This window comes from Carcharhinus amblyrhynchos, chromosome 26 (assembly GCF_965287045.1).
Source record: "Carcharhinus amblyrhynchos chromosome 26, sCarAmb.v2.hapA, whole genome shotgun sequence".
Lineage (NCBI taxonomy): Eukaryota > Metazoa > Chordata > Chondrichthyes > Carcharhiniformes > Carcharhinidae > Carcharhinus > Carcharhinus amblyrhynchos.
In genome coordinates, this window is record NC_137349.1 from 1,530,465 (window position 1) to 1,545,971 (window position 15,507).

Below are 15,507 nucleotides of genomic sequence, written 5' to 3' on the forward strand. Positions count from 1 at the left end.
TCTTACGAGGAAAGGCTGAGCGACTTGAGGCTGTTATCGTTAGAGAGAAGAAGGTTAAGAGGTGACTTAATAGAGGCATATTAGATGGGGTGGACAGTGAGAGTTTTTTCTCGAATGGAGATGGCTAGTACGAGGAGGCATAGCTTTAAATTGAGGGGTGATAGATATAGGACAGATATCAGAGGTGGGTTCTTTACTCAGAAAGTACTAAGGGCGTGAAATGCCCTGCCTGCAACAGTAGTAGATCCGCCAACATTAAGGGCACTTAAATAGTCATTGGACAAACATATGGATAATATTGGAATAGTATAGGTTAGATGGGCTTAAGATTGGTTTCACAGGTCGGTGCAACATCGAGGGTCGAAGGGCCTGTAGTGCGCTGTAATGTTCTATGTTCTGTCAGCCCAAATCTTGAATGTTGTCCAGGTCTTCCTGCAAAACTGCTGAAATAGGAATAATTAAGTTACCACAAATGATAAATCCCTGCCCTTTATTGACAGGAACAAATTGCTAAAGATCTTCTTTCTGGAGAAGAGGAAGAAGAAACCCAGTCTTCAGCAGATGATTTGACTCCGTCAGTCACTTCCCATGAGGCATCTGATCTATTCCCCCATCCTCTAAGATGTAAGTTCAATAAGGTGATGGTTTACAAGGTTCTTATATTTGGATAAGGGTATTTAACCTGTTTTAATTTACCCACCCAGAACAACACTCCACTCCTCTTGCTCTGTCTGTTGTTTTTTAAATTATTCCACAGTTTTTGCTTCTACCCCTCTGCCTGATAGTCCATTCTAAATCACTTTGTTTTAAAGTGCCCCTTGTGCCAGTCTTAAAGCTACCTTTGAACGTTATGTTGTCTTAATCGTAACATTTCCATTATCTTCCTTTCGAGAAGGAATGAATTAAATTTTGCCTAGCAATTTGCAGACCATGATGGAGAAAGGCAACATGATATCACAGTACAGTTAGGGAAAATCTTACAATCTGCATTATTCATCCTGATTGTTTATATTCCTCGTATGACCATTGATCAAAAACCATATGGATGACATATCTCGGATAGAGTTGACCAATTTTTCATCTCATCCTATTTTAATACTATAGAAAGGATATTATTAAACTAGAAAGAGTGCAGAAAAGATTTATCAGGATGCTACCGGGACTTGATGGTTTAAGTTATAAAGAGAGGCTGGATAGACTAGTACGTTTTTCCCTTGGAGCGTAGGAGGCTTAGGGGTAATCTTATAGAGGTCTACAAAATAATGAGGGGCATAGATCATCTCATCAATATCTTTTCCCGAAGGTAGGGGAGCCTAAAATTAGAGGGGATAGGTTTAAGGTGAGAGGGGAAAGATACGAAAGGGTCCAGAGGGACACTTATTTCAGAAGGTGGTGTGTGTCTGGAAAGAGCTTCCAGAGGTAGTAATAGAGACGGGCACAATTTTATCTTTTAAAAAGCATTTAAACAGTTACATGGGTAAGATGGGTATACTCGGATTTGGGCCAAATGCAGGCAATTAGGACTAACTTGGGGGTTAAGAAAAAGGGGCGGCATGGACAAGTTGGGCTGAAGGGCCTGTTTCCATGCTGTAGTCCTCTGTGACTCCTGCTCATTCCGATTTTTAATTTTCTACCTTATAAAATATTCCTATCATTTTAATAATCGTGAATCCTTTACAGATTTCTAGAGTGAAATCTCATTTAAAATTTTCCTTTCAACAGCCTATGCTGATGGTTATTTTCAGATGTACATTATCCCTTTTTCAAAGAAAATTTAGCTTGAATTTACGCAGCTTAGTACAGTTCTGCAGAATGCAGACAAATGGGTCAATTTTTAACTTTTTAAATCTAATTTTTTTTTTCAATTTCATTCTGGACGAAGAAAAGTCACAGTTGACAACGACATAACTCAGTCTCTTAATTTTTGGTATTGTTGCCCATGCTGAGTGCCATCAGATTAGCTCAATGTCTGCCCTGAAGTAAGCGAACAAACCTGATCAGTGTATTCCAGATGTGCTTTTAATAATACCATGTCCAATTTTTATAACCACTCCTTTCCATTTATGACATATTACAGATTTAAATGAATTAACTTGTTTAATGTCCATCCAGTTTGACAGATGTAATTGACCTGTGGTCCCGACATGGCCATTAAAGACTTAGGGCTAAAGATGAAAATCAAAAGAGGGATTTGACAAGATCAATGAAGTTTGCAGCAGATGCATGAAGGAAACAGGACAACATTGTATGTTTGATTGATCCTGTGATGAAGGGTTTTTGTAAGAAGCAGACAATGTAGTGAAAAGTTGGTGGGGAAAACGTGGTGACTGGGGTGAGAAGAAGGAAATCTTCAGAACATATTGTGACCCTGTAGGGCATAGGTTCCCAAATGCACTCATCATTTTAGAAATAGGAATGAACTAATGTGACCAATAAGCCCTCGTTTTTTATAGACGGTTCAAGTCTATCTGACTATATTCCTCATTTTTATTACTTTCTTCAGCAGTTTGTGTGAGTAGGTTACTTGACGTCTGTACTGTCTTTTTTTCTCTGGTGTAAACCAGATTTGTTCTGTGAGTTTCCCTTCAAACTTAATTTGAATAACCCTGAGACCCTATCTCTTTGAGTTATCTTATGTGGAGAGTTTACTATCTTAAGATTCTTAATACATTATTTTCCCCTCCTGTTTCTGGCCTAATTCCATGGTAAGAATGTGCCTGGATGTGGAAATGAAACTTTATTCATTATTGAATTTTTATACCCCAGTACATCATATTGTTGGAATTCCAGCTAGTGGTCTAGAAAGATGCTTCAGCCCATGAAAGAATCCCATTACTGATAGCAAGTGTCCCAAAGGATGGAAATTTCAAATAGAGTGAATGAGTGATACTGCAGTGGAAACAAAAAGCCATGGTAGTTGTATTGAAAACAATGTTGCCCAGTAGAGGTCACTGATTACCCACATGTGTTACTGTCGTAATACCATCTTGGTGAAAAAGCCTGCCTCACAACATGGGTAAATGTTACCTCGTGTATATTTACATGACAATCTGCACCATTCAGAGGAATTCTTCGCAGTCGTTCTCTTTGGTCAAAATGCTGATTTCTGCCATGAATTTATTTGAAGCATCACAAATTAGGGCAGCTCCTTGAAATTCCAAGCAGCTCTTGTGGTTGAGAAGGTTGACTTGCACACAAAATTCACACCAGCTTTTCATCCCAAACACCCAATGGTACTTGATTTTTGGCACACGGTGTACCCTGTTAAAAAGGTTAAAGTAGACATGCATGCAGTGTATGAATGAGTATCAAGGCCATACATCCAAAGTGGGTGTGCAGCACATTTTAAATTTGAGCTCGTAGTTTTCATTGAAGTGTTTGTTTTTGTGTGAGTAGAAGGAAATGACATGGTCAGTTCAATTTGTGCATAGATGAATTGTACATGCTGCTTTAACTGTAACACTCTAAAATGCTGTTTGTGTTCTTTAAGCAAATGCATGCCCATTCTCAGGATCAAAGCAATTCTTTTCAGACAACGTTGCTTGTTTCCTGAAATGAGTTTGCTAGAGAATTGCTCAAGCTGCTTGCAATAAAAATTTATAATTATTGCCTCTAATAATTATAATCAAATGTTTAGTTCATCTATAAATTATCAGCTTTATTTTGTTTCCAGCTAATTCTATTGAGGATGATAAGGAACTGTCATTATCGGATGAGGATTCTGAAGAAGATGATTCTATTTTGTCTAATGACTGTAAAAAGGTTAGTGCCTTTTAGGCAAGGCATAATTTATATTTCACTTTTTTCATCAGTATCTAAAACATATACAGATACTGTATTGTAACATTATCTGTTAACATCAGTGGAGGATAGCTGTCACAGTGTAACTTTGAGTATTGAATTATGCTTTTTTGTTAAAAAAACCTACTTCCGGCCACATTCATTCCACTTCAGCATTTTTTTGCTTTATTATTTCATCTTCTGCCTTTTCTCCTTTCCACTTCTGCGTCTCTTGACGACACTGGCAAGTTCCAGTTATCGCATTAAGGCAGAGTGTAGCTGAGTTGCACAAACTGGAAATTCTGGTTTAATTCCTAGCACTGGGATACCACAATTGCCTAAGTACCTCCGACCTGAGTAGGGGAAAATCAGCCAACTTCCTTCCTTCTTCTTGAATGCTGTCAACTGATTCCAGCTAAAAAGAGTATAAGAAAAATTGGCGTGGGCTGTGGTGAGTCCTTCTCCCATGATCGGACAACCTGTCAAAACTAACTGTTGAGGCTCACATGAAAAATTTTTACGTGAGATATGGGAGGGTGCCCTTTGACTGCTGAAATATACCCCAGGCAGAGTCAACAAGGCTACTTGAGGGGGTGTGAAAGTGACAATGAGGTGTTTTGGAATCTAGACAGTCTATCCAATTTCCTGTTTAATCTGTGGGAAGGGAAGCTCCCATGTAGCAAATAAGCCATTTTTTTGTTGGGTCCCAGTTAAGCAACATCTCTTTCTTAAAAGTAATCTCATCCCTGTTTTCAAATAATTCCATAGTCTCACCCTTCTCTATCTTTCTAACATCCTTCAACTGCACAATTCACTGAGGGCTTTGCACTCCTCCAATCCTGACTTGCACATTCACCCCCTCCCCTCCCTGTATTTTTTTGCTCCATCATTGGTGGCTGTCCTGCTTAGGCACTAAGCTCTGGATTTCCTTCATGCAAGGCCCTCTACCTTTCTCTCCTCCCTTTGAAATGCTTCTTAAAAACTTCCCTCTTTTAGTCAAGCTCTAACCTGTCCTAACATATCCTTATGTGGACAGATAGCCAATGAAACAGCACATCTGTTGTAAAATGTAGCCAGTTATTGAAATAATGCCAATTGGCAATAATAACTTTCTATATATATCATAGAATCCCTATAGTGCAGAAAGAGGCCATTTGGCCCATCAGGACTGCACTGACAACAACCCCGCCAGGCCTTATCCTCATAACCCCATGTATTTACCCTCCTGGTTCCCCTGACACTAAGGGACAATTTAGCATGGCTGTCCACCTAATCTAGACATCTTTTGAACTGTAGGGGGGAAACCGGAGCACCGGGAGGAAACCCATGCAGACATGGGGAGAATGGACAAACTCCATACAGACTGTTACCCCAAGGCAAGAATTGAACCTGGGTCTCTGGCGCTATGAGGTGGCAGTGCTTACCACTGTACCACCCTAATATAATTAACTTTTTCAAGTGAGATTTGTTCAAATAGAACATCATAGGATCCCTACAGTGCAGAAGGAGGCCATTTGACCCATCAAGTCTGCACCGACTCTTGCCAGAGCATCTCACCCGGTCCCCACACGCACGCGCGCGCGCACACACACACACACACACACACACACACACACCCCCCCCCCCCCCCCCCACCTATGCCCTTAACCCCACACATTTACCTCGCTAACCCCCTAACAAACACATGAAGGGGCTACTTACCATGGCCAATCCACCTTGTGCATATTTGGATTGGGAAGAAACCGGAGCATCCGGAGGAAACTTGGTAAATGCAGAAGCTCTTATTTCTTCGGCAGTCAGAAATTAAAGTAGCAACCTTATTGAAATGATGTACTGATGTAATGTCTAGAGTGTTTATAAAATATATCATGGTACACAATTTATTTTGGCTGATGGCATTTTTAAAGTATGAGCCCATTAGGATTAATTGTTGTTTATTTATTATCTGGAGGTCAGGGTCATTGGAGTAGCTTATATTTTATGTATATGTAAGTAGCTGGAACAAACTGTGGTTTGTTCCTTAAATTGTGTTATTTTTAAGTTTGTTCGGATATTTAAGAGTTTTAAATTTCTTTGTTTTGAATTCTACGTATGTGCTGTACTAAGGGTGACATTAAGTGTGGCAGTGGTTGTCTCTTACCTCAGTTGTTCTGACACTTTTCACAAAAGTGCAAAAACGTGCTCGGTTGCCAAATTCTCCTCAAAGCTTTTACACATATTTGTCAGTGATAATTTGCCAGAGCAACGAGGTGGCAAAATAACATGGTTGTTGGCAGTCTGAGACTGTGAAGCACACCTGACTGTCACAATACCTACCTGTAAACAAAACTTACCTGTGTTTTCTTCAGCCAGTGATAGATGGAAGAAAGTAACAAAACTTTCAATCAGTGGCTTTAAAATAATGACACATGCTTATGAATGCAACAGAACATTTTTCTGTAAAAACAGTACAACGATATAGAAGATGTGGTTTCCCCAGTAGGGTGGGTTTGAGTGATCTCAACTTATACATACAGCATACAAATTGTAACCTTGGGAAATTTTTTAAAAGTTTCATTTTATGGGATGTGAGCGATGCTGACTAAACCAGCATTTATTGCCCTTTCCTCATTGCCCTTGAGAAGATGGTGGTCACCTGCCTTCTTGAACCACCGCAGCCCCTGAGATGTAGGTACACCCACAGAGTCTTTAGGAAGGGAGTTCCAGGATTTTGACCCAGCGACAGTGAAGGAATGGTGATATATTTCCACATCAGGGTGGTGAGTGACAGTGGTGTTCCCAGGTATTTGCTGCTCTTGCCCTTCTAGATGGTAGCGCTCATGAGTTTCGAAGGTTTCTTAGGCAGTATCTTAGTGAGTTCCTGCAGTGCATCTTGTAGATGGTGCACATGGCTGCCACTTCATTGATGGTGGAGGGATTGAATATTTGTGGAAGGGGTAGCAGTCGAATGGACTGCTTTGTCCTGGCTGGTGTCAAGCTTCTTGAGTGTTGTTGGAGCTGCACTCTTACAGGCAAGTGGAGAGTGCTCCATTACCGTTATACAAATGCCTTGTAGATGCTGGGCAGGCTTTGGGGAAACAGGAGATCGGTTACTTGCTTCAGGATTCCTAGCCTTTGACCTTTTCTGGTAGCCACAGTATTTATGTGGTTAGTCCAGTTCAGTTTCTGGTCAATGGTAATCCCGTGGATGTGAGTAATGGGGTATTCAGCAATGGTAATGCTTATTGGATGTTAAAAGGCAATGGTTGGATCCTCTCTTGTTGGAGATAGTCATTGTCTGGCATATGTGTGGCATGAATGTTACTTGTCACTTGTCAGTCCAAACCTGGACATTATCCAGGCCTTGCTGCATTTAGACATGGACTACTGCAGTATCTGAGGAATCGCGAATGATAATGAACACTGTGCAATCTTCAGCGATCATCCCCGCTTCTGACGGTCATTGGTTATTGATGAAGCAGCTGAAGATGGTTGGGCCTAGGACACTACCCTGAGGACCTCCTGCAGTTATGTCCTGGAGCTGAGATCACCATAACCATCGCCACAACTGTTCTTTGTGCCAGATATGACTCCAATCAGCAGACATTTTTTTCCCCACCTTATTCCCATTGACTCCAGTTTTGCTCGGGTTGCTCGATGTCATACTCAGTCAACTGCTGCCTTGATACCAAGGGCAGTCACTTTCATCTCACTTCTGGCATTCAGCTCTTTTGTCAGTGTTTGAACTAAATCTGTACTGAGGTCAGGAGCTGAGTGACCCTAACGGAATTCAAATTCGGCATCCGTGAGCAGATTATTGCATTGCTGCCTCACAGCGCCCAGGACCCAGGTTTAATTCCAGCCTTGGGTGACTAAGTGGCGTTAACACGTGCTCTCGATATCTGTGCGGGCTTCCTCCGAGTGCTCCGCCTTCCTCCCACAGTCCAAAGATGTGCAGGCTAGGTGGATTGGCCATGCTGATTTGTCTCTTCACGTCCAAAAGCTGTGTGGTTAGGCGGATTACCCATGGTAAATGCAAGAGGTTATGGGGATAAGATGGGAGGAGGGCATGGGTGGGGTGCTCTTTCATAAGAACATAAGAAATAGGAGCAGGAGTAGGCCATCTGGCCCTTCGAGCCTGCCCCACCATTCAATAAGATCATGGCTGATCTGTCGTGGCTCAGTTCCACATTCCCGCCCTCTCCCCATAACCCTTAATCCCCTCTCTTATCAAAAACCCATCAACCCTCATCTTAAAAATATTTAGCGAGGTAGCCTCCACCACTTCAACGGGCGGAGAATTCCAGAGATTCACCACCCTTTGAGTGAAGAAGTTCCTCCTCAACTCCGTTCTAAACCGCCCCCCCTTTATCTTGAGGCTGTGTCCCCTAGTCCTACTGTCCTTTCTGAGCGGGAAGAGTCTCTCCACCTCTATCCTATCCATCCCATTCATCATCTTATACGTCTCAATGAGATCTCCCCTCATTCTTCTAAACTCTAATGAGTACAAGAGACTCAATGCAGACTCGCTGGGCTGAATGGCCTGTTTCTGCACTGTAGGGATTCTATGAGTAAGTGCTGCCTGATAGCTCTGTTGATTACCCCTTCCCCCCCTTTACTGATGATCGAGAGTAGACTGATGGGCCAGTAATTCGCCAGATTGGATTTGTCCTGTTTCAGAGGAATTGCTTGATAGAGCAAACGCAGCATGGTTTCGTTAAAGGGAAGTTGTGTCTGACAAATTTACTGGAGTTCTATGAGGATGTGTCTAGGGCGGTGGATAGAGGAGGGGCAGTGGATAGAGGAGAGCTGGTGGATGTGGTCTTTCTGGATTTTCAGAAGGCGTTTGACAAGGTACCTCATAAGAGGTTATTGCAGAAGGTCAGGGGACATGGAGTTGGGGGTAGGGTGTTAGCGTGGATAGAGGATTGGTTGTCAAATAGGAGGCAGAGAATGGGGGTCAATGGGTGCTATTCGGATTGGCGGATGGTGACTAGTGGAGTGCCCCAGGGGTCGGTGCTGGGGCCTCAGCTATTTACCATTTATATAGATGATCTGGAGGAGGGAACCGAGTGTAGGATGTCGAAATTTGCTGATGACACCAAGATTGGTGGAACGGCAAATTGTGCGGAGGGTGTGGAGAGTCTACAGAAGGATCTAGATAGGCTGGGCGAATGGGCCAGGAACTGGCAAATGGAATTTAATGTTGGCAAATGTGAGGTTGTCCACTTTGGTAGGAATAATGGTAGGAAGGACTATTACTTACGTGGCGAAAAACTGCAGCAGGCGATGGTGCAGAGGGACCTCGGGGTCCTTGTGCATGAGTCGCAAAAACCCAGCTTGCAGCTGCAGCAGGTGGTCAGGAAGGCGAATGGGATGCTGGCCTTCGTAGCGAGGGAGATTGAATATAAAAGTAGGGAGGTCTTGCTGCGGCTGTATAGGGCATTGGTGAGGCCACAGCTGAAGTACTGTGTGCAGTTTTGGGCGCCGTACTTACGCAAGGATATTTTGGCCTTGGAGGGAGTGCAGAGGAGGTTTACTAGGCTGATGCCGGAGTTGAGGGGGTTGAACTATGAGGAGAGGCTGAATAAACTAGGCTTGTACTCGTTAGAGTTTAGAAGAATGAGGGGAGATCTCATTGAGACGTATAAGATGATGAATGGAATGGATAGGATAGAGTTGGAGAGACTCTTCCTGCTCAGAAAGGATAGTAGGACTAGGGGGCACAGCCTCAAGATAAAGGGGGGGGCGGTTTAGAACAGAGTTGAGGAAGAACTTCTTCACTCAAAGGGTGGTGAATCTCTGAAATTCTCTGCCCGTTGAAGTGGTGAAGGCTACCTCGCTAAATATTTTTAAGACACAGGTTCGTGGGTTTTTGATAAGAGAGGGGATTAAGGGTTATGGGGAGAGGGCGGGAATGTGGAACTGAGCCACGACAGATCAGCCATGATCTTATTGAATGGCGGGGCAGGCTCGAAGGGCTAGATGGCCTACTCCTGCTCCTATTTCTTATGTTCTTATGTGTACAGGACGTGTGGGCAGTATTCCACATTGCCAGGTAGATATCCATGTTGTAACGGTACTGGAACAGTTTGGATGGGGCATGGTAATTTCTGGAGCACAGGTCTTCACCATTACTGGAATGTTGTCAGGTCCATAGCCTTTGTAATATCCAGTGCCTTCAGCCATTTCTTGATATTGTGTGGAATGAATCAAATTGGCTGAAGATTGCCATCTGTGATGTTGGGGACCTCTGGAGGAGATTAAGTTGGATCATTCACTTGGCACTTCTGGCTGAAGATTATTGCAAATGCTTCAGCCTTATCTTTTGCACTGATGTGTTGAGCTCCTCCATCATTCAGGATGCGATATTTGTGGGGCTTCCTCCTCCAGTAAGTTGTTCGTTGTCCACCACCATTCACAGCTGCTTGGGGCAGGGCGACAAAGCTTAGATCTGATCCGTTGATTGTGGGATCGCTTGGTTCTATCTGTTACTTGATACTTATGTTGTTTGGTACACAAGTAGTCCTATTTTGTAGCTTCACGAGGTGACAACTCATTATTAGATATACCCTGCAGGCCATCCTGCATCTTCATTGAACCAGGGTTGATCTCCTGGCTTGGTGGTAATGGTAGAGTGTGGGATTTGCTGGGCCATGAGGTTACAGATTATGATACAGTTCTGCTGCTACAGCACTTCATGGATGCTCAATTTTGAGCTGATAAATCTGTTCAAAATCTACTCATTTATCACGATGGTGCTGCCACACAACATGATGGAGGGCATCCTCAATGTGAAGATGGGACTTCATCTCCATAAGAACTGTAATGGTTACCCCTACCGATACTATCAAGTGGTTCCTTCATCAGTTGCCACACTCCAAACCAGCAACTACGTCCTTTAGGACTCTGGCCGCTCAGTCTGTGGTGGTATTACCAACATTCTTGGTGATGGACCCAGAAGTTCCCCCATCCAGCGTACATTCTGCACCTTGCTACTCTCAGTGTTTCTTCCAAGCGGAGTTCAACATAGGGGAGTATAGCTTCATCAGCTGAGGGGGGAACGGTACATGGTAATCAGTAGGAGGTTTCCTTGCCCATGTTTGATGTAACACTATGAGAATTCATGGAGTTTAGAGTCGTATTTGAGGATTGCAGGACAACTCCCTCCCTGTATATCACTTCTGCTGGATCTGCCCTGCCCGTGAAACAGGACATACCCAGGAATGGCGATTGGGGGTGTCTGGGACATTATCTGCAAGATATGATTCTGCAAGTATGCCTACGCCGTATTGTTGCTTGACTGTTCTGTGAGATAGCTGTCCCAATTTTGGCACAAGCCCCCAGATGTTAATAAGGAGGACTTTGCAGGGTTCTGCTGTTCTCATTTCCAGTGTCTGGATCGACACCAGGTGGTCCATTCGGTTTTGTTCCATTTGTAGTAGTTGAATTCAACTGAGTGGTTTGCTAGGCCATTTCAGAGGGCATTTAAAGACTCAACCACATTGCTGTGAGTCTAGAGTCACATTTAGGCCAGACCAGGTAAGGGTGACAGGTTTCCTTCCTTAAAGGACATTAGTGAACCAGAGGAGTTTGTATGACAATTCATATGGTTTCATGTTATCGTTAGACTTAATTCTAGATATATGTTATTGAGATTTTTTTTTAATTCCATCATCTGCCATGGTAGGATTCAAACCCAGATCCCCAGAGCATTATCCTGGATCTCCAGATTACAATACCGTGCCACCGCCTGTCCAAGCATAATCTTCTTTGTTCCGAGTTGTTGGAATTTAGATCTTTTGGTTGAGGCTTGAGAATGTATTTTACACCTCGGAGGATAATGTGCCAAAAATTTACTTTGGTTTCTTTCAGGAAATTATGGTTGGACCTCAGTATCAAGCCCCTATTCCACCATTCATTGGCTGTTATAGGCAAAATGAAAAAGGTAAGGACAAGAGGGAATGTAGAATTTCATCTTCACTGATATTCCCTCAAATTTCTTTCTTGGCCCTCTAAACATAATCCTCGCTTTATGTAAAGCATTATTTGAAATATATTCATCCATATAGAGCTGCAGTAGTTTAGTCAAATGTTTTATCAATTATTAAAAGGTTTGAACCAATATAGATCTATTTTTATAAATTGCAGAAGTGTGTTTTCAATATCACAGAATAATTTTGGATCGTACTGAATAATCATTGTATAGTTTAATATTTTAATGTTGATATATAATATGCAGTTTGTTCATGCATTTATTGATATGTTATAGTAGCAAGGCTTGACAGGCTTTAGTACTCACCAGTTAACTTTCTGTTATGAAGGTTTGCATGAATCAAAATTTCTTTCAACTCAGTGTAGAGAAAACTGAAGGCTAGTCTCAATTTTATCAATTCCCCACCTTGACAGTTCGGGCTATGTTCAGTGATGCAGAAGCTTGGCATGTTGTCCACATGACGAGCTGAGTTTTCTTGCCCACTCATCGTCCTGACTTGGAAAAATACCACTGTTCCTTCCCTGTTGCTGGGTTAAAGTCCTGGAACTCTCTCCCTAACAGCACTGTGGGAATACCTACATCACACGGACGCAGTGGTTCAAGAACGTAGCCACCACCTTCTGAAGGGCAATTAAGGATGAGCAATGAATGCGGGTCTCGCTAGTGAAGTCCATATCCCTTGAATGAATAAAAAAAAATCAATTTTATTACCAGCAATGTCTACACCCCCCTGCAAAATGGCACCCATCTCTGCCAGTGCCTCTTTATGTATCTTTAAAACTTGATTACCTGTAAAGACTCGCATTCCAATCATTATCTTGTAAATTGAGTTTGTGTCTGTACATGCTCTCTTTGTGAATACGAGTCCTCACTCACCTGATGAAGGAGCGAGACTCCGAAAGCTTGTGCTGCCAAATAAATCTGATGGACTTTAATCTGGTGTTGTGAGACTTCTTACTGTGCTTACCCCAGTCCAACGCTGGTATCTCCACATCACGACTGCCTGTTCCCACAGTGCTGTTGAGTCTCTGATCATCATTAGGCGGTACTCACCCAGCTGGCCCCAAAATTTCCACCTTCCAATCCTCCACAAATTGTTACAAGTTCAGAATGCCTGCTTTCCAACTCTGAACTTTTCTCTAGGTTGATTCTTGCCACCTTCCACTTGCTCGCAGCATCCTTCTATTGAAAAAAATCTTTTAACCTTTTCTCCAAATATCTTCACAGCCTCGCCCACCCTACCTTCGTTATCTCCTTCAGACTTATGTCGTTGCTGGCACAGTGACAAAGGTCTGTAATTGTTCTCCATCTTCAACAATTCACTTTGCCATCGATAACCACACCCTACTTCTGTGTTCTAGAATTTTATCCTTACTGTCTCGCATCCTTCCTTCCTGCTTTCAGAAATCTTTTCAAAATATTTTTCTTCAGCTAACCTTTTTTCAGTTACAATTTTAGTTCCATCTAGTGGTTCTTCCTTTTGTTCAGTATCCATTTTTTTTTCTTCACACTAAAGTATTTTAAAAACCTGTTTCCAATGCATAAAACGTTTCATAAATGTATGTTTCTGTTGTTCACAGCTTAGAATTGCCACACCAACTAGTTCAATGGATGATTTATTATTTTTCTGTTGAAAATATCTGGGTTTAGTTTATGAATTTTGACTTGTGATCAAAAGATGCTTGTTCATAAATTTGTTCAGGCAACAAACCATATAGTTGAATGAGCCAGAGATTTAACCTAGATTGTTATTTTGAAGTGGAGTACAAGTTATTTACAAGTGTTCCAAGATCTAAGAAGCCAAACAGATATGTACTTATCCATTGAATAAACATTTTTCAGCCATTAAATTTAATTTGTCTTGGCTCAATAGTTGCAGTACCTCTAAGTGCCAGTTAGTGGTGATGGTAGGCTTTTGGATCCAGCTGTTGTTACACACTGGCGTGGTGCTGATTCTAAAGCACCGTACCCATTTTGTTTTGTGAATGTTTACCTAATTTCAGCACTGCAAAAAATTGTTAAATGAATGACGTTTACAAAGAACAATGCATTATTCAAAAAAGTTGGCATTCTTTGGCTTCTTGTAGCTATTTATAACAAGTTGCATCCTTCATATATTAAAACATCCCTCATTGTTTCACAGGTGTATAATAAAATTAAATATGACACCAAGGAATAAAGTGGATGAGCTGGTGGCGCAGATCGACACAAATGGATACGATCTGGTGGCCATTACAGAGATGTGGCTGCAGGGTGACAGGGACTGGGAGCTGAATGTACAGGGCTATCAAGTGTTTAGGAAGGATAGGCAGGAGGGAAAAGGGGGGGGCGTAGCTCTGCTGATTAAGGATAGCATCAAGGTGGTAGCAAGGGATGATATTGGAGCCAAGGAGCAGAACGTGGAATCGTTGTGGGTGGAGATTAGGAACAGCAAAGGGAGGAAGACGCTGGTGGGTGTCGTCTATAGGCCCCCGAATAATGATCTGGAGGTGGGGCGGGCTGTTAACACGCAAATAAGTGCGGCGTGCAGGAATGGGACGGCCGTAGTTATGGGGGATTTCAATCTGCATATTGATTGGTCGACCCATGTTGGACGCGGTGGGCTCGAGGAGGAGTTCTTGGAATGCTGCCGGGATAGTTTCCTGGAACAGTGCGTGTTGGAGCCGACGAGGGAGAGAGCTATCTTGGATCTCGTGCTATGTAATGAGGCGGGTAGAATTAGGGACCTTGCGGTGAAGGATCCTCTTGGGGAGAGTGATCATTATATGGTGGAGTTTCTGGTGCAGATGGAGGAGGAGAAAGTGGGTTCCCAGACACGCGTACTTTGTTTGAATAGAGGGGAGTACGGTAGGATGAGAGAAGAATTGGCGAATGTGGACTGGGGGAGCGCGTTGGAGGGAGGGTCTGTTGAGGAGCAGTGGAGGATCTTTAAGGAGATCTTGGTGCTCAGCAGAAATTTATTCCGATGGTCAAAAAGGACCGAAGGAGGAGAGGTAATAAGCCGTGGATAACAAAGGAGGTGAAGGAAAGTGTTAAATTAAAAGCGGAGGAATTTAGAGTAGCTAAGAGTAGTGGGCGAGAAGAGGATTGGGAGTGCTTTAAATGTCAACAAAGATTGACAAAGAAGTTGATAAAGAAGGGTAGGAGAAACTATGAAGCTGGGCTAGCGCTTAATATAAAAAAGGATAGCAAGAGTTTTTATAAATATATAAAAAGGAAGAGGCTGGCTAGGGTGAACGTTGGTCCTTTAGAGGATGAGAAAGGGGACCTAGTGGTAGGGGATGGGGATATGGCTAAGGTATTGAATAACTTTTTTGTTTCTGTCTTCACGGAGGAGGACGTGAACAATTTGCCGGGTGTTAGCGATGGAAAGGTGGTAGGACTGGAGGGTCTTAATGACATTACTGTTACTAGAGAGGCGGTGCTCGACAGACTGGAGGGGCTGATTGTGGACAAGTCCCCAGGACCGGATGGAATGCATCCGAGGGTTCTGAAAGAAATGGCGGAGGTGATAGTGGATGCCTTGGTGGTTATTTTCCAGACGTCACTGGATTCCGGGAAGTGCCGGAGGATTGGAAAGCGGCTAATGTTACGCCGTTGTTTAAGAAGGGTGCCAGGCAAAAGGCGGGGAATTATAGGCCGGTTAGTTTAACGTCTGTGGTAGGTAAAATGTTAGAATCCGTCATTAAGGAGGAAATTGCGAGGCATCTTGAAGGGAACTGCTTGATAGAGCAGACGCAGCACGGTTTCAT

At 42.9% G+C, this 15,507-nt stretch overlaps 1 protein-coding gene across 2 annotated transcripts in view; it reads left to right on the top strand.

Annotated features, from left to right (window-relative positions):
* The window catches only part of LOC145358501 (mesoderm induction early response protein 2-like), a 70,756-nt gene that overhangs the window by 28,937 nt on the left and 26,312 nt on the right, over positions 1-15,507 (top strand). The window contains exons 5-8 of one of the 2 annotated variants that reach the window (XM_080212616.1): positions 501-624; positions 3,674-3,762; positions 11,635-11,707; positions 12,983-13,045. In XM_080212616.1, coding sequence (XP_080068742.1) covers positions 501-624; positions 3,674-3,762; positions 11,635-11,707; positions 12,983-13,045 — 349 coding nt within the window. The remainder of the gene's footprint in view (positions 1-500; positions 625-3,673; positions 3,763-11,634; positions 11,708-12,982; positions 13,046-15,507) is intronic. The other variant, XM_080212617.1, reaches the window with a different exon arrangement.